The sequence below is a fragment of the Corticium candelabrum genome, chromosome 15 (genome assembly GCF_963422355.1).
Source record: "Corticium candelabrum chromosome 15, ooCorCand1.1, whole genome shotgun sequence".
Classification (NCBI taxonomy): Eukaryota; Metazoa; Porifera; class Homoscleromorpha; order Homosclerophorida; family Plakinidae; genus Corticium; species Corticium candelabrum.
This window is the reverse complement of record NC_085099.1, coordinates 1,828,212-1,849,561: the sequence shown is the minus strand read 5'-3', so window position 1 is coordinate 1,849,561 and position 21,350 is coordinate 1,828,212. Positions and strand designations below refer to the sequence as shown.

The following is a 21,350-nucleotide window of genomic DNA, read 5'->3' as shown; positions in this document are numbered from 1 at the left end:
TGAAGAACTAAAAAGCTAATCTATGTCTACGTGACTATACGTACCGTAGTCTAGCTACTAGTAGTCTGCATATTTTAATAGATAGCTAGCTGTATTACGTGTCCACCAGTTTGAAGAGGTCTCTGGTTGAACAGCTGAAAGTTGGAACAGCTCCTTTTGCGATGCAAGTGCACTGACGCAGATTTCTGCTGAATTATGAACTAAGAAAAATAAGTTATCACAACGTAAGGTAGACGAAACGTCTAGCCTACCTGCTATAGCTACTTTGTGCGTATGTGCTTTGATGGCCTCCGAGTTCGAAAATTACGACGCAGCTACCGCTTCAGCAACGTCAATGGTGTGGCGTCGCAAGGTGCGCAGTAGTCAACGAACGCAAACAACAATACAATCATGTTCGTTCCTTCTGCTAACGTCACGTGCAGATTACAGGTATACGGGACGTTTATCCGGGTACTGAAGAAAGTGGGCCCAAAAAAAAAATTCGCCCTAGTGTTGAGGCTATAGAGAGATGACGTTAGATGGTCTGTAGAGAGGAAGGTGAGGATTAGTAATTTGATGTCGGAATGAATGGTTGGCTTGATATACATACATGTGCAGACAGCTCTTTTTATTTTTATCAAGTTTGTGGCTTAACAGAGAAGATTGTCTTGTGTCAATGATTTAAGTGTTTTGGTAAGACAAGGTTTTGTGTCAGTGGGGAGAGGATAAGCGGAGATCAAGTTGTGACATGAGGAAATAGGATTTTTATATTTTAGTTGAGATGTTAGACGTTGTACTTGTACGACTGCTTTCTAATTGATGTTGAGCAGTCAGCTTTGACAAATGTTATGACAAATTTGCAAGGAATGACGTTTGACATACACAAATTTAAAATTGCAGACGAGCAAGGAAGGTGGAGATAGGCAACATGTCTAAATAGGTTTGCAGTAATTAATTGTTTTGGTTGGTGACTTTTGGTTTAGCATGGAGGGGATGGTGGAATAATGATTATAATAATACATTCTTGTGTGTGTAGTTTGGAGAGACACCTTTGATAACAGCAGCAATGAATGGGTGGTACGACATCATTGATATTTTATTGAAGACCAAAGATATTAATGTGATGAAGAGAGATCATGTGAGTTTGAGTATTGAGAGGTTGAATTGATATTGTGGTGTCTGTTGTGCATGTATTAAACATATTTGTGAGTGTAATGCATTGATTTTGCTATTGTTTGTGTTTGTGTGTTGATCATTCTATTGAATGTCTCATTGTGTGTGTTGAATGGAATGTCTGTTGCTTTAATATATTTTAACATAAACACTCTCTCACTATCTTATCAGTTTCTTGTTTACTCAGCGGGGATGGACAGCCATCCATTATGCTGCAAGGTATAATCACGTGACCATTGTAGAGAGACTTGTGTCGTGTTCTGTTCCTGTTGATATCAATGATAATGCTGATCGTACACCACTGTGGTATGCTGCCCGTCATGGTCATGTGTGTTGTGTTGATGTTCTCCTAAAACATGGAGCGAGTCCCCAACATGAGAAGTGATGCATTCAATATCCTTCAGTCAATAATATTACTAACGTGATGTCATTGTGGAATAGTAAGAGGGAAGGATCACCACTGGAGATTGCTAAGCGACGTGGTCACAGTGATGTGGTTGAGATGATGGAAGAAGCCATAAGATGTACGTGAAAGAAACAATTAATTTTTTGTTTACTTTTCTCTAATTTGTTTTTCATGTATAAATTATTTTCTAATGTTCTGTTTTTGCATCCATTTTTTGTCTCTTTTTGTTTTGTCTGTCTGTCTGTCCATCTATTCATTTGTATGACAGTGAGTTTGTGAATTTAACTGTAATTGAATTGTATGTGATGCAAGGAGGTGATATGAAAGTGTTGTATTGCTTTAGAAATATAATTTTCTGTGTTGACTTTCACAACTCACACATTTTAATGTGAAGATGTTAAATGATGTATCCATACATACATATGTATGTTTGTAATGTGTTTGTCATTTTCACAGTCAAGATACCAAAGAGAGAGGAGCACATAGCTACAGTGAGGAAACATGGACATACAGTGAGGAATATAAATAGCAAGTGAAGGTTACGTTACTGTATTACATTATTTGGTGTTGCAGGTGACGTTACTGAAAAGACAGTTGGCAGAGAAAGACGTGCAATTGCAATCAAAGAGCAAAGAAGTGGCAGAGAAAGACGTGCAATTACAATCAAAGAGCAAAGACATTACATCTTTGAAAGCACGATTGGCAGGAATCAGAGCCGTAGCTAATGTTGAGAGTGATGAGGTTTGTTCAGTTAGATGGCATTCGTGTTAATGATGATTATCATTGATGTACAGATAGTTGTATACATGTCAGTCAAAGTTGCTGCATTCTGTTCATACCCACTGGCTCGTCAATTTAGTAATAATAAATTAGAATTAACATTATTGATATCACCACTCACCCAAGTGATAATAATTAATGAATTAATTTTTGTTATATTTATTTTATATATTAATTATTAGTTAATTGTTATTAGTGATCAATAAAATGTTGTAGATGACTGATTGACTATGTCGTATAGATGAGACAGAATATTTTACTTCTTGATGTCTTTGCATTTTCAGGTTGTGGAAGATGATGTGACAGCATCCAGAGTTCAATCTACTGCTAGCTCATTTGCTCAGTCAACAGGTAGATACTGATTGTTAGTTTCACATGCTAGAATCACTGGATAAGTGGGTGCATTGTTGTATTTGTCAATGTGTGTGTGTGTGTGTGTGTGTGTGTGTGTGTGTGTGTGTGTGTGTGTGTGTGTGTGTGTGTGTGTGTGTGTGTGTGTTTGTCCGGAAGTAGCATAGCAGCCTCCTGAGCGTGTCGGCTCTGGAAGATTTGACCGTCTCTGGCTTACCATCTGGCTTCTGCGATATCTTCAAACAGCATCATTACGATAAACCATCTCAGATCGACCGGAGTGCCACACATAGCGTTTGGGAGCGAGCCCACGGCAACGTGTTTGTTTGCAAAGAACAACCGTCGCACTACTCCCACATTGTAAAGTGCTTCGATTGCTTACAACGTTGAAGTACTCATTTTCATGACTTTACGTCTATTTCCTGTTACGACGGAGTCCAGCAGTAAGATGGTGGCGCGGCATGGACAAAAGAAGTTGGTTTCCAGCGTGGAATGAAGTAGAACGATGGAATATGGTGCTTGCCGGCGATTTCTACTGCCGTGTTAGCAAAAAAGCAGCAGTTTGACATATCTTGCTGTGTGGAGCATTGAATGATTCAGGACGCTGTACAATATATTACCTATTTACAAACTGGTAGATGAAATGAGTAGACATTTGCTTTTTTTCGCTGTTTGTGCCATCACCTTTCGAAATGGGCTGGTTATGGTTAGTGTGTGTGTGTGTGGGTGGGTGGGTGGGTGGGTGGGCGTGTGTGTGTGTGTATGCTTGTTGCATTATGGCTGCGTATCTGTCAGTCTCTTGATCTTCCAGTCTCTCTGTTGTTTTGCTTCATTTTCCTGTTTAGTCTTCTGACCACTTTATTGTACAAGTTTGTATTTCATTGTAAGAAATGATGTTTGTGTCTTACACTAGAGGATGATCATAGGCGTGATTCGTATTCTCGTCGAGTTCTGCAGGCAATTCAAGGAGTTGGCTCTACCAGATGGTATGCACTCGGTCGTGATTGTGGAGAAACACCAGATCAGCTGAACAAATTCACTGTTCTGGTCAATGATTGTGATAAAGTTCAAGCTTTATTTGATGTGATGGCACAGGAAGTAGGAGAGAAACAAGCAGCAGACAAACTGCTGGATGCGTGCAAAATCATAAAAAATCCAATATTTGCTGAAGTCAAAGAAGCGATGGACAAAATGTAATTTGGGAAGATGAAGAAACAAGGGAATGTGTTCTTGTATTGCATATTAATAGTGTTGTCGTAGTTAAATGTCCTCAATTGTGATTTGTTGTCATTTTTAATCCAAACGTAGCAGTCTAGTGATTGTGTAGAAAAGTGAAGACATCAAATGCGTTTTTATGCTTCTGGTCAATACTCACATATCAATGCATTAGGGGGGGGTGTTGAAATATTAGACACGATGGTGGTCTATTACAACGATGCACCAGAAACTTGTGTGAACCGAGTGGCCGCCAATAGAAGTCAGATAACCAGAAAGGATCATGGTAGATGTACATGTTTGTGTTGTAAAACATGTGATCATGACGTATTTCTAACATAAAAGAGCCTGCACGTCTCGTTAGTTTGATGACATTACTAGTTCCAGCTAGTATCACACTGTCTCTCACTTGTCACTAAAATGTACAACAATTCCTTTCACTTAGGCTTCGTCTCCATGTCGGTCACATGATGAATAATAATAGTGTCTCTTGGAGGACTCCTAACACACAACAAACATGATAGCGAAACAAGATTGGTAACGAACACGGCGACTGACTCTTTTTCTTCTTCTTCTAGCATGTAGGATGATGCTATGGCCAGTAATGAGCCATCACAATTGAATGAGAGAGAAGCGATTGTTGTTGGGTAACGATGAAACTAGAAAGAGAGAGAGAGAGAGAGAGAGAGAGAGAGAGAGACAAGTGAGTGGCAGTGAGTAAACAAAAAATCAAGGAATGCACCTGAGCTAATCTTTTTCTGTTGAATGCATCCCACACATTGACAAAACCATCACACCCTCCAGTAGCAAACGTGTTATGACTAAAAAATTAATTAAATTTTATATAATTTAATATATAAAATATATATTTATTTTATAATTTTAATAGTTACTCACATCAAGTGGAATGAAATGGCTGTGACAGGGTAAATGGTCTCGTTGCCGTTCTCCTTGATTCTGTGACATTTGAATGCATATTTGGTTTTCTGGGCGTCCGGACTGGGATCAAAGAATTCGACTGCGACACGACCTTCAATCGAACTCAAAACATAGCCTAACAAACATACACACAAGACTGGCTGTTGATATGCATACATTGTAATATATTGTACAACTGTGTGTGTGGACCTTGGCCATTAGGAAAGCACCTAATTGAACGAGTTTGGTATTTCAGAGTCGACTCCCTTCGCCATAAAGGCTCACTCTGTGTATCACAAATATCATCATATAATTAGTATTTACAGCATGCAAATACCAGTGTCCGACTGCAGGGACGAGGCAATTACCAGACCAATGGTCAGAAAGTCTGGCTTTGCCAGTAGCACATTGCCTGAAACTTCCGGTCAATAACTAACTGATTAATTAAATAAATTACATATTTGTTGAGATTTCAACATTACAGTCTCTAACCATATTCTTATACAAATTTTGTTGCAGAAGTGGACAGTACAAACAAAGGAGTGTGTTTGCATAATGTTAATTTTCAGTAGATGCTTTGAAACGTCCCGGCCGCTAGTGAGTTTGTAAAAGGTAGTGAACAAGGTCTTGGCATTTTTGGTGACATTTTATGAGTTCTGAAAGTGTATAACAAGAGTTATTTAATATTGTAATTATCATGTAACTAATCATATTATAGTCAGGTGATAAAGCTAAGCCTCTTAACGCGTTACACCAGATCAATAAAAATTTGCTTCCACCCTCCCTGAACTGCATGGTTGTTTGCAAGTGTCTATGTTGTCTTCTTTCTCTCTGCTTATCTGTCTAGCTGTCTGTCTGTCTAGCTGTCTGTCTGTATGTCCGTTGCTAGTCTGTCAACAACATTACAGCCACCATCTTACAGTGCTCCTAAGATCCCAGATCAACACATGCCTTCCTTTCTACAATCAAACAAAATCAACTTAATTAACAGCTAACTGCTGGTCTATCACAAACGACAACTCACAGAGCCAACAATCAGTTTCTCTTGACTAACATCCATCCTATAAACCTAGAATCACAAAATGAAAGAAAAATTGAATGTATAGATGGTACACAGAGGGTCAGACCTTTTCCTGTTGATCAAGAGTGCCTGCAACACCTCGATTGTTTCTTACATCCCACAATTTAACAGTCTTATCCCAACTCCCTCTACACTACACACGACACCTAAAGATGCCTGTCGTATGTGGCTATGTCAGCGTCTTTGTCAAGCACCGACCAAGAGCCGGACAATGATTCAACCATCGAATCGCGTCCTAGTGCGCCCCGAGCAGTCGAGAACGGCTGCGGCGTGGTGGTACTGCACTCTCGGCACGTTGCTGTCGACATCATACAAGCGGACGCTCTAAAAAACGCGCCAATTTCTCCACAATCCACAGCGGCCGGAGGAAGCAGCGAGAAAGCTGATCAACGCTCGAACAATGACCTGACAAGAAGAAGAAAGCCGGATCCCTTCACCAAGGTCACATTATGAAAGGATATGCGGATTTACCACTTTCCTGTCTAGCTGAGTAGTGCTAGCGCGCTGTACTGATGTCAATGTTACTGTCGACGTCTACGTCTCGTTTTGCAAGCGCGTCTTGCAGCGAAAGTGTCAAAGCTGTCGTTCTAGCGCTAACTCAAAGTTACCATATTAGGATAGTGACTCCGCCTCTTACCATCCCAACGATATCGATATCACCCCACCCATGTCTAGATGGACGCTCCATCTTCTCTCTTTATATGCTCCTGCTGGGGTGGACATGACCGCTGGCTTGGCATCATGCAAGTAACATCATGTGTGTGTGTGTGTGTGTGTGTGTGTGTGTGTGTGTGTGTGCGTGCGTGCGTGCGTGTGTGTGTGTGTGTGTGTGTGTGTGCGTGTGTGCGTGCGTGTGTGTGTGTGTGTGTGTGTGTGTGTGTGTGTGTGTGTGTGTGTGTGCGTGCATGTGTGCATGTATGTTTAACTATTTTGTGCTTCTATACAGTGACCCATACGCCAACACAACAACATCAATTTTTGCCCAGAGTTAACAATCAAGTCAGTCAACAATGTGGTAAGTTAATTTCTCAATATTATGCTGTCATATGTAATCAATCATTTTATGTTTCATTAATTTTTATTTCAATTAATTAATAACTAATTTTTTTGAAATTTGTATTTAATTAATTTCAGAAAGGAGACAAGGTCATAGCTTTTGTCAATCATGGTGGTGATTCTGTTGCTCTTACTATTGATAATGTCAAAGAAGAGCAGGAAATCACATTTGACTACAGTGTTAGGTGGAACCGCCATCACTTGTGCAAAACAGAACTACAACAGGATCTGTAACCGTGGAGGTGAAACGATATATTATCAAGAAACTTGCGGCTGACTGTATCAGGAAATTTCCGTTAGTTTCTGACAGGTTAGTCGCTAACTGAATGTCTAGAAATTAATTGTCTGTCTGTCTGTTTGTCTGTATGTATGTATGTATGTATGTGGCTCAATTGATTAGAGTGTGCAGTTGGAGATTGGCAACATCCGGGACCTTTGGGTCAGAGTTCAAGTGCGGGAGGGCCACATACATAAGTTCCCTTGGGTAAGGAACTAACATACAATTGCTTCTCTCTCCAGGGTGTCAGTTAATGCTGTCCAAGCAGCAAGTTGGAAGCACGTGGTGACATGTAGTGACTGCTGATAGAGTTATATTGTAAAGTATCGTAGCAAGTGCTTAGTGACTGCAGTATCTAACCTGGGCCTTAGGGGCTCTTGTAACAAAAAATGTATGTCTGTTTGTCTGTTGCATGTTTGTCCGTTTTACTTTATGTCTGTTTGCTTGTCAATCTGACTGTTTGTTTATTTATCTGCAAATTTGTCTGTTTCTATTCATAATATTTCTATACGATTTGATGGCGTTTCAAACAACCAAAACAGCACACACTGGTGGGGGGCAGTAAATGAAAATCTGCAACGAGACATGTCATCACGTTATGCAGATGGAGTTGCAAAACCAAACTGCCAATGCACAGAAAAACTGAGATCACTGAATATGCAGGAGAGGGAAGCACACGACCTTCTCCACGCCTTATCAGTAATAAACTTTTTCATCAAGTATGGATCATGGCTTTATTGGAAAGAAGTTGAAACAGACAGACAGAAAAACAGACAGGAAAACAGACAAACATGGAAGAATTGGGTTGACAAGCAGTGGCAGACATACATGGATAAAGATGGACAGACAACGGGACATACAAGTCAACAGATGGACAAACAGATAGACAGACAGACAGACGGACGGACACACACACACACACAGATGTAGACAGACAGACAGACAGACAGACAGACAGACAGAAAGATAGAGAACAGGAAGTTAACCAAATATAGTCAAGTCACTCTCCCCGGTGCGTCTTCCTTGACACTTGTTCCACTTGTATTTGAGCATTTTGGCCATTGGGGAGAACGAGCCACCAGATACCTACAGGAACTATCAACCAGGTCGACGGATGATGATGGCAATAAGAATGCTAATGAATTCATGTGTTACTGGAGAAAACGATTCTCAACAGCGCTACAACGTTGCAATGCTAAGACTATTGCAAGGAAACTATCACACCTTTTATCTATGAGCTCCAGTAATGTAAAGAACTATCATACTCAGTTTTGCGTACATTAGTTTGTGATGTGTATTGACCCTATTGGGTCTCTTGAACATTCTAAATAGTTTTAGTTGTAATAGCATTCATTTATGAAAATATATGAAAAGAAAGATAGACAGACAGACAGACAGACAGACAGTTAGCTAGATTGATGAGCAGTCACAATAGAGTTCAAACATTCAGATAAATGGACACACACATACACAGACAGACAGACAGACAAAAGGACACACGCATACACAAACGGACAGACAGAAGGACACACATGTACAGACGGACAAACAGACAGACAATATGATGTGGTAATAATGTTATTTAAACTCACAGGCTACTTGTTCTGTTTAGGTTGGGAGCAAACCATTTTCTTAGTGACATGTTTGCACAATGGGGTCAGTTCTTGGCTCACGACACCGACTTCTCTAGTCCACTGCCACGGTTCGAGTTTCAAGTCGACAGAAGCGACGTATAGATTTCCATCACAGTACCAAAGGTGTGATGATGTATCTTGCAGATATGGATCACATTGTGTGTGTGTGTGTGTGTGTGTGTGTGTGTGTGTGTGTGTGTGTGTGTGTGTGTGTGTGTGGTATGTGTGTGTGTGAAGGTGTGTGCGTGTGTGTGTGTGTGTGTGTGTGTGTGTGTCCTTCTTGAGACCTACAATAATAAAACATCTAAAATATAAAAAATATATATTATAAATTAATATTTAATAGATAATTAATAATATATTGTAGTAATTAATTAATATAATTATTATCAATTTGTATCACCTTAAATTAAACATCCTTTGTCAATAGTGTCTGCACCTGTCGAGGTTTTGGAGTGTCACATGAACAGCTCAACAAGATCACAGCCTACATCGACGCTTTGAACGTCTACCCTTCATCTAGTGATATTGTCGTAGAGGTGCTGCGCACTCTTCAAGATGGAAAAATGAAATTGCAAGACAACGGCATCATTCCAGTAAACACACTTGTTGTCTGCATGCATACATGATGAGTCCACATTTTGGCATGTTGATGTGTCGTATGTGTCTTGCAGTATAACACGTTTGGATTGGCAAATGACAATCCTGTGGGTCGGCCACAGTCGACGTTGTTGATTGCTGGTGACACTCGAAGTAATGTACAGCCGGGTCTTATAGCTCTGCACTTGCTGTTTGTGCGTGAGCACAATCGGTAATGTGACATCTATAAAGCCAAACATCTTAATGTAAGTTTGTAAATGTCAGATCTGTTTGTTAGTTGTTTGTTTGTCTGTTTATTTGTTTGTCTGTTTGTTTGTTTGTCTGTTTATTTGTTTGTCTGTTTGTTTGTTTGTCTGTTTATTTGTTTGTTTATCCATTTGTTTGTCTGTTTATTTGTTTGTTTGTCTCTTCTCGCTTTTGGATGCTGTTCCATCAACGCTTCTCGATGTTGAAAAAATATCTGAGCTCCATGGATGAGCTAGGGCAATATCTAACTCAATATCTGACCCTGTTTCTGAATCAAAGACGACTATATCCGGGCGATTATCAGAAGTATAGTGTAGCGATGACGTGGCTCACGACGATAGTGAACTCTGAGACTTCACAGGCATTCTGATAAAACCAATGCAATGCATTCGTGTGATTTGTCTGTCTGTCTGTCTGTCTGTCTGTCTGTCTGTCTGTCTGATACGCATGTTTATAGGTGTAAGTCAGCTGAATTCCATTTTATCTACTTTCAGATGTAACGTCAAGCTAATGTTACTCAACTCAGTCAACTACAACATCAGTGTACTCTAACTGAGAAAGACCGAGACTATCTCTCAACACTAACAACCAAACAAGCTACAAACATTACTACTTTATCACAACAATTAAGTCTCATTTCTAGAGCAAAATGTCACTTTACTCACTGCATCTCTTACTGCATCAGACGAGACTTTGAGGCAAACACGAGCAGCAGCAGAGCAGCAAGTAGGTCGAGACAAATGCTCCAATGATTCTACATAACAGTGAGTTTGTCTAGGCTAATGTTTGTAAGTCTAACATCACATTACTTTCAAATGAAAAGATGACACTCGTTGATCAAGTGAATGATCTGGAACAATCGGTAAGCAAGGGATTTGTGATATTACAACACACAAGTATATTCATAATGCGTTCACACACACACACACACACACACACACACACACACACACACACACACACACACACACACACACACACACACACACACACACACACACACACACGATCGTCTGATGTTCATTTTCACATGAAGGTCGACTCTCTCAACCAAACTGTCACGAACCTCATGAGTGAAATAAAAAGTTGTGCAGACCAACTCACAACCCACAGCTCTCATTGCTCCAACTTCACATGCTTCAACAACTCAACTTCCCACCACAGATGCACGAGTCACAACATAACCATCTTCAGCAATACCAACAACAACAGATTCTGTAACCACACCACCTGACACGTCATGTCCCACTCCAGATCCTGCACCACTTAATCGACTGAAGGAAAACAACACACGATTACAGCAACAGTTGTTGCTTGAGGCAGGCGTGGTGTCTGGCTTGAAACGACAACTTTCACTGGAGCAAACCAAATCGCTCGGCCTCGTCACCAAAGTCAACAAACTTCAAACAAATGTGACTTTTCTTAATCGACAAATACAACGATGTGAAGTATCAAGAAACCAAGCTTTACAAGATCTAACAATCTGCTCGTGTGCAAACACAGCAACCAGTGTGCCCTCGACCGAACACAATCAACAAGTTATTATATCCACCATGCAACGAACGATCGATCGACTGACAGCAGAAAAGAGTGAACTAAACTCTAAGTATCAACTCATGCTGACAGAGAATCAGAAGGCAAAGCAAAACATCAACAAACTGAACGAACAAATCACAACATTAATATTGGGTCAAAAGCCACAGTTGGAATCTCGACCTACAGACGACGGCCAGTCATCGTACGATTGGTCGGACCTTCTGGAATCGACTCCAGGAAAGATTGTTGTTGCTGTCGGTGGTGCATTCTTTTTGCTCTTTCTCGTTTTCTTCACTGTGAGCATCTGCTTTTGTGTAAAGAAGCGTAGTGGCAGCAAGTCGGCGAGGAAGTACGACGTGCAGATGGCAAACATGGCATTTGATTAGAGAAATAAGGGATATATGCCAGACAGCGATTATCCTCTTGATTAATTTATTAAGTGAGAAAGTTTGCTTTCTCTATTGTCTGCACAAGAGACGTGCTTGTGTGGTGCTATTGTATTGATATGCTGGATATCTACGTAGCTTGCCTCTTCATTCTATTTTGACTAGCAACTTTCAGTTTGTATTGGTCTAGATGACTGTCTGTTTCATATAACTGATTTAATTAATTGATGACAATAAATACTCAAAGTGTATTGAACGTCTCCAATCTACAATATCTGTTACTATACCTGTAAACACAGCACACAACATTTGATTTAATTAATCGTCTGCTTTGAAGATTATTGCACGTGATGATTAATTGATCACGTGAGTTAATGGATGCGCATGCGTAGAATGTAGATATCAAACGTCCCAGGGACTGTTCCCTTCTTTGTAGACTCAGTCATTGTCAGTCGGTGTGTATGCAGTGAGTACAGCACTATAGAAAAGGTTGGCTGTGATATGTGTGGTGTATTGAGACTACTAATATGGATTGAGTTATTACAACAGACTTGTATTGGTTAGTTGTTGAAGAGCTGTACGAGCTTAGTGGCTAGTGCCTAGTCTGTCTGTGCGTATAGAGTTTATTGTACGGAAATACCAGTGCTGAACTCCGTGCACATATGTAACAACTGGCAACGAGGTTCTAGGCAGGCCATAAGCTGGGAAGAGTAGAAGAATGTGATCTAGACAAGATAGAGTGGACAGAATACTAGTTGTATGTTATCCGTAGGCGCCTCGCAGTGGTGAGTAACACGTCCAAAGGAGTTTTCTGACCGTCTACTGAAACGCTGCAGGGTCGTAGCTAGACAACACGTATTTGTTGAAATCCTGTCATGGAAGAAAACCTAATGTCATGCAAACTTTATACTAGTTGTACGGTATCCGTATGCGCCTCGCGTTCGTGAGTAACACGTCCAACGGAGTTTTCAGACCGCACTGAAACGCCGAGTCCTAGATATACAATACGTATTTGTTGAAACCTTAGCTGTCATGGAAGTAAACATGCAAACTTCCTAGTAGTTTAGATTACGTCTAGAGGCCTGGTATAGGTACGTAGTCGTCGTTTGTGATCGTGATCAAGACAATTGAAATGTACAGTCTAGGTATACACTCAGTATCGACAGTGGTATGGAGCGCGGCCCCGTTCCTCGGACCATCATATTCCGGACGCGAGTTCTCAGTTATCCGTTTTTGAACGCACTCCCTACCACATCATAAATGTAGGTATCCAAGTTGTAATTGAGCACACCAAAAGAGAGCATTGTACCTCTTCTCTGCTTAGAGTGAGATTGAAAACTGTGCGGAGCCTTGCATACCCCGTTCATCGGACAAACGCATCGTTCACCGAACAGTAACGTACGGAAGCCGGTGTAGCAGCGGATTGATATCAGTCCGCCGTTCTCTGCCGCACTGATATCAATAGACACAAATAGTGTAGCGCGCGTTACCAAATGTGTAAAAAATTTACTTTTCTAGGTACTACAAAATAACGTGCGCTATTCTAGATACAATGGACACGTCACCGTCTTGTATTCTAACTAGATGAACTGTGGAACATGTGTGCGCGCTCTTCGATCTGCTAGCAGCTCAGGGGACCCCAGTTTGGGATCGTTGTTTGGTGCACGTCGTGGAAACGGTACTAATCGACTTTCCAGTGAATTGGATACGAGTAGTGGGTTTCAGAAACCATACTCTTCCGATGCAATAATTGCTGGTGCACTGAAATCTTTTTGGTATGTTTAGATAATTAATTAAATTGATTAATAATAATTACAAAATTAGACAAATACACACATGAACACATTTAGTTGTAGATGTGTTCAGTAATGATGTAGTCGTTATTGTAGAGTTATACATTGCAGAAATTTCCAAAAGATAATTTCAAACTTAATGCAGGACTGAAAAACGTCTTTGGATTGAATTATTGTGTGAATTCATGTTATTTTGTTCCTGATGTGTATGAAATCTCTACAATAACTAATATATCATATCATAGACACATGTGTGGGTGAGTGGTCATCTGTGTATTATATATCTGTGTGTGTGTGTGTGTGTGTGTGTGTGTGTGTGTGTGTGTGTGTGTGTGTGTGTGTGTGTGTGTGTGTGTGTGTGTGTGCACATACACAGATGACCACTCACCCACACATGTGATGTATTAGTTATTGTAGAGATTTCATACACAGCAGGAACAGAATAACATGAATTCACACAATAATTCAATCCAAGGATGTTTTTCAGTCCTGCATTAAGTTTGAAATTATCTTTTGAAAATTTCTGCAATGTATAACTCTACAATAACGACTACATCATTACTGAACACATCTACAACTAAGTGTGTGCATGTGTGTATTTGTCTAATTTTGTAATTATTATTAATTAATCAATTTAATTAATTATTTAAACATAACAAAAAGATTTCAGTGCACCAACAATCATCGCATCAGAAGAGTCAAGGGCTACTCGTATCCAATTCACTGGAAAGTCGATTAGTACCGTTTCCATGACGTGCAGCAAACAGCGATCCCAAACTGGGGTCCCCTTAGCTGCTGATCGAAGAGCGCGCACACACGTTCCACAGTTCATTTATTTAGAATACAATGAGAATACAAGGTGGTAACGTGTCCATTGTATCTAGAATAGCACACGTTATTTTGCAGTACATTAATATTAACTAATGATTGTGGCATTGATATTACATAAATTCTACACATTTGATAACGTGCGCTACACTATTTGTGGCTATTGATATCAGTGCGGCCGAGAACGGCGGATTGATATCAATCCGCCGCTACCGGCTTCCGTAGCGTCTGGGACGAGGCTAAGTAACTAGGCTGAAGACGCTATGGCTTCCGTCGTAGCGTCTTCAGCCTAGTTACTTAGCCTCGCCCCAGACACAGTGTGCCCCGGATGCGCCGCCATCACCACTACGTCTGGTATGGTACCGCCCCTTGGTACATCCGGTGCTGCAATCCACACTGAGTCTGGGGCGAGTCTACTAGTTACTTATATATCGCTAATCAACAACTCTTTACCTACAAATCGTGTTGTTACCCTGCATGTCAGCCAAGATCTATATGAGTTTCAGTCATGCAGTCACACCCGTGCTAGCGGCCCCAATCGTCGGACACCCATTTTCTTGCCTTCCTACCTTCTCAGCAACAGCTCTAGGTTTCAAATAACTGCAGTTGATTAAATTCAGCTATCTGAAACGCCGCAGAACGCAGAACACTTGCCTAGAGTGCTTGATGGCAATTCTGAGTCATTTCTCATACAACCACGCCCCCACTAGAACGTGTAAAAGATGTCGCTTGAACGAACTAGCCGTTCAACAAAGAAGACGACAACCGAAACCGATGAGAGGGCACGATTGAAGTGCTAAAACGCTCTTTTACTCTTTGCAAAGAAAGTCAATCACTGCGTAGCGCGCATTGACAAGGACTTGACGTTATCTAAAGTAGGAAAAGCAATAGCTGGCAGTGTGGGAATTGCGGCAAACGTTTATGTAGATATAGGAGCCTAAGAGGGCATCACGGAAGGTATACAGATTACATTACACATTAAAAGCGAAGCGAGTTCATCGAGAGACCGACGGGATAGTTAAAGAAGCGGTCGACTGTGTTGTCATTGAAGTAAGGCGTGAAAAAGAAGAGACTTTGGAAAGCGAAGAAGCCTTTGTTTCTGGAACAGATGACCCCTGTAGTGATTAGAATGCCAGCCACAATTGACCTGGCGGTGTGAAGTCACAGATTGTCGTTCTAATTGGTCATGAGGGCGTAATCACATTGCGTGCTATACAGGAAGTAGCCAATCCTGTTGTTGTACAATACTGATCAGAAACAAGCTCTATATATTTGTCTTCTCGTCATCACTAACTTCCTAATGATGTTAGAATTATCTGTTTGCGATATATAGTTAGCGAGATTCAAGATTTTTCCCACGCTGCCAGCTATTACTTTTCCTACTTTAATTCAACTTTACCTACGAGAAGCAGGGGTCTTCGAAGGTTCTAGCTGCTCTGATAGTAAACAAAGTTCCTGCATTCGGTACAGCTGGTTGTACAAACGATGACGTGCTGCACTTCGTGACGGTGCAAGGTCAGGCAAAGGTAGATGTCAAACTGAGACAGAAACACCTGTGTAGTAGATAGCGTGTGCTACGTCACGTGACTCCTTAGTTATTGTTATAGTTTGCTTGTACTTGTAGTCGTTGCGTCTGTGTTAGACTTGAGTAATAAGGTATTAATACGTTACCTTAATCCACGGCTACGACAACCTGCACACGTCCTATGCAGAACCAAGTAACAATTTAGGGGCCTTGAAAGGAAAGCACGGGCTGTTCCTGTGCGAGTTGGGAGAATGTGCTCACCGCAAAGCTCGAACATGGATGACGTGAATCGTCTGCTACATCCGTGTGCATCAAGCCTGTGCAGTTGTGCTGCACGACACTCAGGAGTTCGAATTCTTACGTTGGGAAGACTAGACAGCACCGGAGGGCTAGTAGATGCCAACAGAGTGAACTTGTCGGCAGAGAATATTCAGCAGTTTCCGCTAATAGCCGTTGCTGAGTCAAATAAAACGCTCAAGCGTTTGCATATTGTAAATCCAGCTTAAAGGTCAAACGAATTCGGGGCCGTACGATATTTCCTTCCAACTCTCTCTCATGACATTATTACCTGTAGACTGCTGCTGCAAAGAAAAAACGACTGTCCGATGAAAGGGGCGTTACCACGACTCAATGAGCGTGCGCTGTCTCTTCTGGAGAGTATGTACGTACACAAACGGAGACTGTGATAGTGTTGTTGTGTTAGCTAGCCACCTATAAACCTATCTCAGGTGCGAAGTTGCAGAATTGCCTTTGCGTTTGATTGGGGAGGTCGTGTCCGGTGAATGATGGTGGTGTCCGATGAACGGGGTCGCAAAGAAGGATCACGTTTACCGTCCTAGCATAACCGTTTCAAGCCTTTGGGCTCTAACAAAGCTCAGTCTTACTTCGTTTACTTCTTGCGCGGCTGTCCGACGATTGATGGTGTCCGCTAACAGAGGCGTTGCTCTATTTACTGACATAGAAATTGATATCGGCAAACATTGACTATCAACAGTGTTGATGCAGCACATTGTAGTAAAGGATTGGTTCTACTGTACAGTACGGGATGTGTGTGAATAGTTGACTGTAGGTGGCATTCAACTCCTGAAGGTGTTTCTTGGTTGTCAAGTACACATAATCCCTAGCTACAATACAAAGGATGGGGCGACGGAAGTTCATGAAGCGTTTTCATCGCCGTTTGGTCACTTAAACGAATCGTTCGTAGTCTCATCTGTAGTCGGACACGGAAACGATTTTTTAGATTAATAAGGTGAGTAGATGCTCCTGTCCACGCATGGGACACCAATTTTTTTGGAACTGCGCGCTCTTTTTGAGCTCAAACCCCCGGCTGTGTACATGTCTACGTATCCCCTTTTTACTTGTGGGTTTGTTTTTGCCAAGCTACGCGTCTCTAGGCTTTCGGGGTAGCCATTGTTCTCGATCTCGAACTTCGCTCAAACCAGTTGTAACTCGACAGAATGGTAGAACGTTGTATTCGAAGACACATTGGGTAGCGGATTGCCAAACAGACGCAAAATGAATTTTTTAGACAAATCTAAGTGACTCTGACGACTAGTGTTTTAGCACATTATGGAACGTGTTTTGCAAGGAATTCCTAGAGTCATTTGTTATCTGGACAACATCCTCATCACAGGGAATGATGATCAAGAGCTTTTGACTAATTTGGAAGCAGTTCTAAAGCGATTGCAAGATGTTTTGAGATTGAAAACGAAACAAGTGCCAGTGGATGCAGACCAAAGTGGAATATTTGGGTTATTGCATACAAGCACGAGGACTCAGTACCTCCCCTCAGAGAATTCAAGCAATCAAGGAAGCACCAGTACCACGCAAGAACTGAAGTCATTCTTGGGACTGGTAAACTATTACGGTTGTTTTGTGAAGAATCTTTCAATGACTTGTAGACCACTGAATCGACTGCTAAGAAAGAGTCAACCATGGAAATGGAGCAAGGAGTGCAGGGATCTCACAAGTTGAAGGAACAACTTGTTTCAGCTCAAGTATTAGTTCACTACAACAGTGAGTTACCACTACGGCTAGCATGTGATGCTTCAGCATACGGAATTGGAGCAGTTTTATCACATACTATGCCTGATGGAAGTGAACGTCCTATTGCTTATGGGTCAAGAACCTTGACTAAAGCAGAGCAACATTATAGCCAAATAGAGAAAGAAGCACTTAGCCTAATTTTTGCTGTGAAAATGTTTCACCAATTTCTCTATGAAAGACCATTCACTATGGTTACAGACCACAAGCCCCTGACTACCATTTTTGGATCTAAGAAGGGAATACTGGTGTAATCGCACCTAGATTACAAAGATGGACAATGCTACTCATAGCATATCAATACCAAATCGAGTTTCGATCCACGAACCGACACAACAATGCAGATGGATTATCAAGATTATCCTTGAAAGAGAGTCACGCTGACGAGAACAGTTCAGCTCAAGCAAGCAAGGTCAATTTAATGCAACTGGATTCAATACCAATCACCAATGCTGATTTGAGACAAGCTACCAAGAAGGACCCATTATTGTCCAAAATGTATATCATGGATGGCCAGCAAAAAGTGACAAAGAATTACAACCATATTTGCAAGGAGATCGGAGATCAACATGGAAGATGAGTGCCTTTTATGGGGAATTCGAGTGATCATTCCACAGAAATTTCAAGTTCAGTTACTCAAGGAATTACATATAAGTCATCTGGGAATAGTCAGAATGAAAGCTCTATCACGGAGACATATTTGGTGGCCTGGAATAGATAGGGCCATAGAAGAAGTCGCCAAGGGATGTAGTGCATGTCAAAGATTGAGCAAAGACCCAGAAATGGTTACTTTCCATCCTTGGGTGTGGCCGGATACCCCATTCCAAAGGATCCATGTGGATTTCGCAGGACCATTCCTAGAGAAGAATTTTTCCTTGTGGTGGACACTTATTCAAAGTGGATGGAGGTCATACCGATGTCTAGAACCACCACCGGGGCTACAATTCAAGCACTTTGAGATTTTTTTGCTAGATATGGAATCCCCGAAATCTTACTGTCTGACAATGGACCACAATTTACATCAGTTGAATTTAAGGAATTCTTAATAAGGATGGGGTGAAGCATTTGAAGTTGGTACCCTATCACCCAAAGTCAAATGGTGTGGTGGAGAGGTGTGTCCAAACATTTAAGAGCGCAATGAAGGCCATGAGTGAAGAACCAGGAAAGGTCAAGGAGAAACTAGCAACCTTTCTATTTCAGTATAGGAAAACGTCCCACTCTACACCTGGAGCATTGCCAACTCGAGCTATTTCTGAGAAGGAGCGTACGTTCAATGTTGAGCTTTTTAGAACCCACTTTAGCCAGCAACATAAAAAGAAATCAACTTAGGCAGCAAGAACAAGCATCCCAAAGCAAGAGATTTTGACGTTGGAGAGAAAAGTTTGGTTAGGGGATTATCAAGGAACAGATGATAAATGGGTAGATGGAACGGTTATCGAAAAACCAGGAGCTGTCGATTACCACATCTAAAGCAAAGAGAGAGAGTTGTACACAGACATGCTGATCAACTGAAAAGAGATGATAGATCTACGACCACTGGTCCAGATATTTCAGCAGATTGCTCAGAAAAAGACCAACTCTCACCTATCAAATCAGAAGATCGAGAGGATTTGACTTGCCAAGTCGAAGTTACACCTCCAATGACAAGGAGAAATCTGGCTCGAAACAGACATCCTCTCGAACGTTTAGATTTGTAGACAATGTTACAAGTAGTAGTAACACAATAAGGAAGAGAAGGTTTGGTGTCATGAGACTAAGTAGGAGGAGTTATTAATATGGATTGAGTTACTACTAAAGACTTCTATTGGTTGTTAGAGATTAGAAGAGCTGTACGAGTCTAGTAGAGCTAGTGTCTAGTCTGTCTGTGCATATAGAGTTTATTGTAGGGAAATATAATACAATTAAGTGCTGAACCCCATGCACATACGTAACAATGTGGTCACTGTTGCATAACTCATGCGGTGCCATTAATTGACGCGCACGCGCCTATCTATCAGTTTATCTTGTTTCATTTGTGAGTTGTTTTGTGTGATGGAGTGTTATTGTTTGTTTGTTGTGTAGAAATGAACGACGAATTATGCAAAGCAGCGAAGAGAGGTGATATTCAGTCAGTAACTCGTCTTTTGGAGATAGGAGTTGACATCAATGCACATAAGTATGGGGTATGTGTTCAGTTGTGCTATAATCATAAAATGTGTGTATTGGATGTTGAAATGAACTGCACGTCGTTTGATCTCAAAATAGAACACTCTTCTGATACAAGCATGTAGGAGGAATAAGAAGCAGATGGTTGAGTTGCTGCTCACAAAATCAGCAGATGTTAATGGGACTGGCAGGGTGAGTTGATTGAGTATGCGAAAGTGTGATGTGTTGTTGATAAGATGATAGATATCAACTAGATGTAACAATCTAATCCAACAATCAACGTTTTCGTTTCTTCTTTCTCTTCAAGAGGCAGCAGTGTTGACTTGTGACTTTGCATGCAGAGATGAATAATCTTGTTGGGTTTTATTTCATTCAACTTGACCGTCATCACTATCACCTAACCCTCGTTTCAATCTAAACATGATTTCATGTCCCACTGTTCTCTACTAACTATGAACATGTTTTAGTGTGAAAGCCAAACTCTCAAGTGTGGTGCAGACGTTTTACAAAAGTAGTTTTATTTAACGGGTCATTGATATTAATTTATTAAATTTGTGATGGATGATGATTTTGGGTTACTGCTTGTGATCTCGTGCGTGTTGCTGTGCTGTCTTGTATAGAGAGATGACGTTAGATGGTCTGTAGAGAGGAAGGTGGGGATTAGTAATTTGATGTGGGAATGAATGGTTGGCTTGATATACATACATGTGCAGACGGCAATTTTTATTTTTATCAAGTTTGTGGCTTAAGAGAGACGATTATCTTGTGTCAATGATTTAAGTGTTTTGGTAAGACAAGGTTTTGTGTCAGTGGGGAGACGATAAGCAGAGATCAAGTTGTGACATGAGGAAATCGGATTTTTATATTTTAGTTGAGATGTTAGACGTTGTACTTGTACGACTGCTTTCTAATTGATCTTGAGCAGTCAGCTTTGACAAATGTTGTGACAAATTTGCAAGGAATGACGTTTGAGATACACAAATTTAAAATTGCAGACGAGCAAGGAAGGTGGAGATAGCCAACATGTTTAAATAGGTTTGCAGTAATTAATTGTTTTGGTTGGTGAGTTTTGGTTTAGCATGGAGGGGATGGTGGAATAATGATTGTAATAATACATTCTTGTGTGTGCAGTGTGGGTGGACACCTTTGATAATAGCAGCAAGGAATGGGTTGGACAAGATCATTGATATTTTATTGAAGACCAAAGATATTAATGTGATGAAGGGAGATCTTGTGAGTTTGAGTATTGAGGGGTTGAGTTGATATTGTGGTGTCTGTTGTGCATGTATTAAACATATTTGCGATTGTAATGCATTCATTTTGCTGTTGTTTGTGTTTGTGTGTTGAACATTCTATCTCATTGTGTGTGTGTGTGTGT

At 40.9% G+C, this 21,350-nt stretch overlaps 3 protein-coding genes and 1 pseudogene across 3 annotated transcripts in view; 3 read left to right on the top strand and 1 right to left on the bottom strand.

Moving 5' to 3' along the window:
- The first annotated feature begins 473 nt into the window (after positions 1 to 473).
- LOC134191224 (GA-binding protein subunit beta-1-like) lies at positions 474 to 4,145 on the top strand. The gene is made up of 8 exons (XM_062659821.1): positions 474 to 537; positions 1,016 to 1,117; positions 1,340 to 1,533; positions 1,594 to 1,676; positions 2,015 to 2,070; positions 2,132 to 2,299; positions 2,623 to 2,689; positions 3,603 to 4,145. The coding sequence occupies exons 2-8, from the start codon at positions 1,046 to 1,048 to the stop codon at positions 3,884 to 3,886; spliced, it is 924 nt and encodes a 307-aa protein (XP_062515805.1). The 5' UTR covers positions 474 to 537; positions 1,016 to 1,045; the 3' UTR covers positions 3,887 to 4,145.
- Positions 4,146 to 4,185: 40 nt separating this feature from the next.
- LOC134190840 (mitotic checkpoint protein BUB3-like) lies at positions 4,186 to 6,591 on the bottom strand (annotated as a pseudogene).
- Positions 6,592 to 7,101: 510 nt separating this feature from the next.
- LOC134190839 (peroxinectin A-like) lies at positions 7,102 to 10,436 on the top strand. The gene is made up of 5 exons (XM_062659363.1): positions 7,102 to 7,201; positions 8,849 to 8,993; positions 9,301 to 9,466; positions 9,545 to 9,715; positions 10,211 to 10,436. The coding sequence occupies exons 1-4, from the start codon at positions 7,102 to 7,104 to the stop codon at positions 9,683 to 9,685; spliced, it is 552 nt and encodes a 183-aa protein (XP_062515347.1). The 3' UTR covers positions 9,686 to 9,715; positions 10,211 to 10,436.
- A 1,656-nt stretch (positions 10,437 to 12,092) lies between these two features.
- LOC134190958 (ankyrin repeat domain-containing protein 50-like) overlaps positions 12,093 to 21,350 on the top strand; it is a 12,599-nt gene continuing 3,341 nt past the window's right edge. Inside the window, exons 1-4 of the mRNA XM_062659513.1 lie at positions 12,093 to 12,127; positions 19,889 to 19,989; positions 20,072 to 20,164; positions 21,104 to 21,205. Of these exons, the coding sequence (XP_062515497.1) occupies positions 19,891 to 19,989; positions 20,072 to 20,164; positions 21,104 to 21,205 (294 nt within the window). The 5' untranslated portion in view covers positions 12,093 to 12,127; positions 19,889 to 19,890. The remainder of the gene's footprint in view (positions 12,128 to 19,888; positions 19,990 to 20,071; positions 20,165 to 21,103; positions 21,206 to 21,350) is intronic.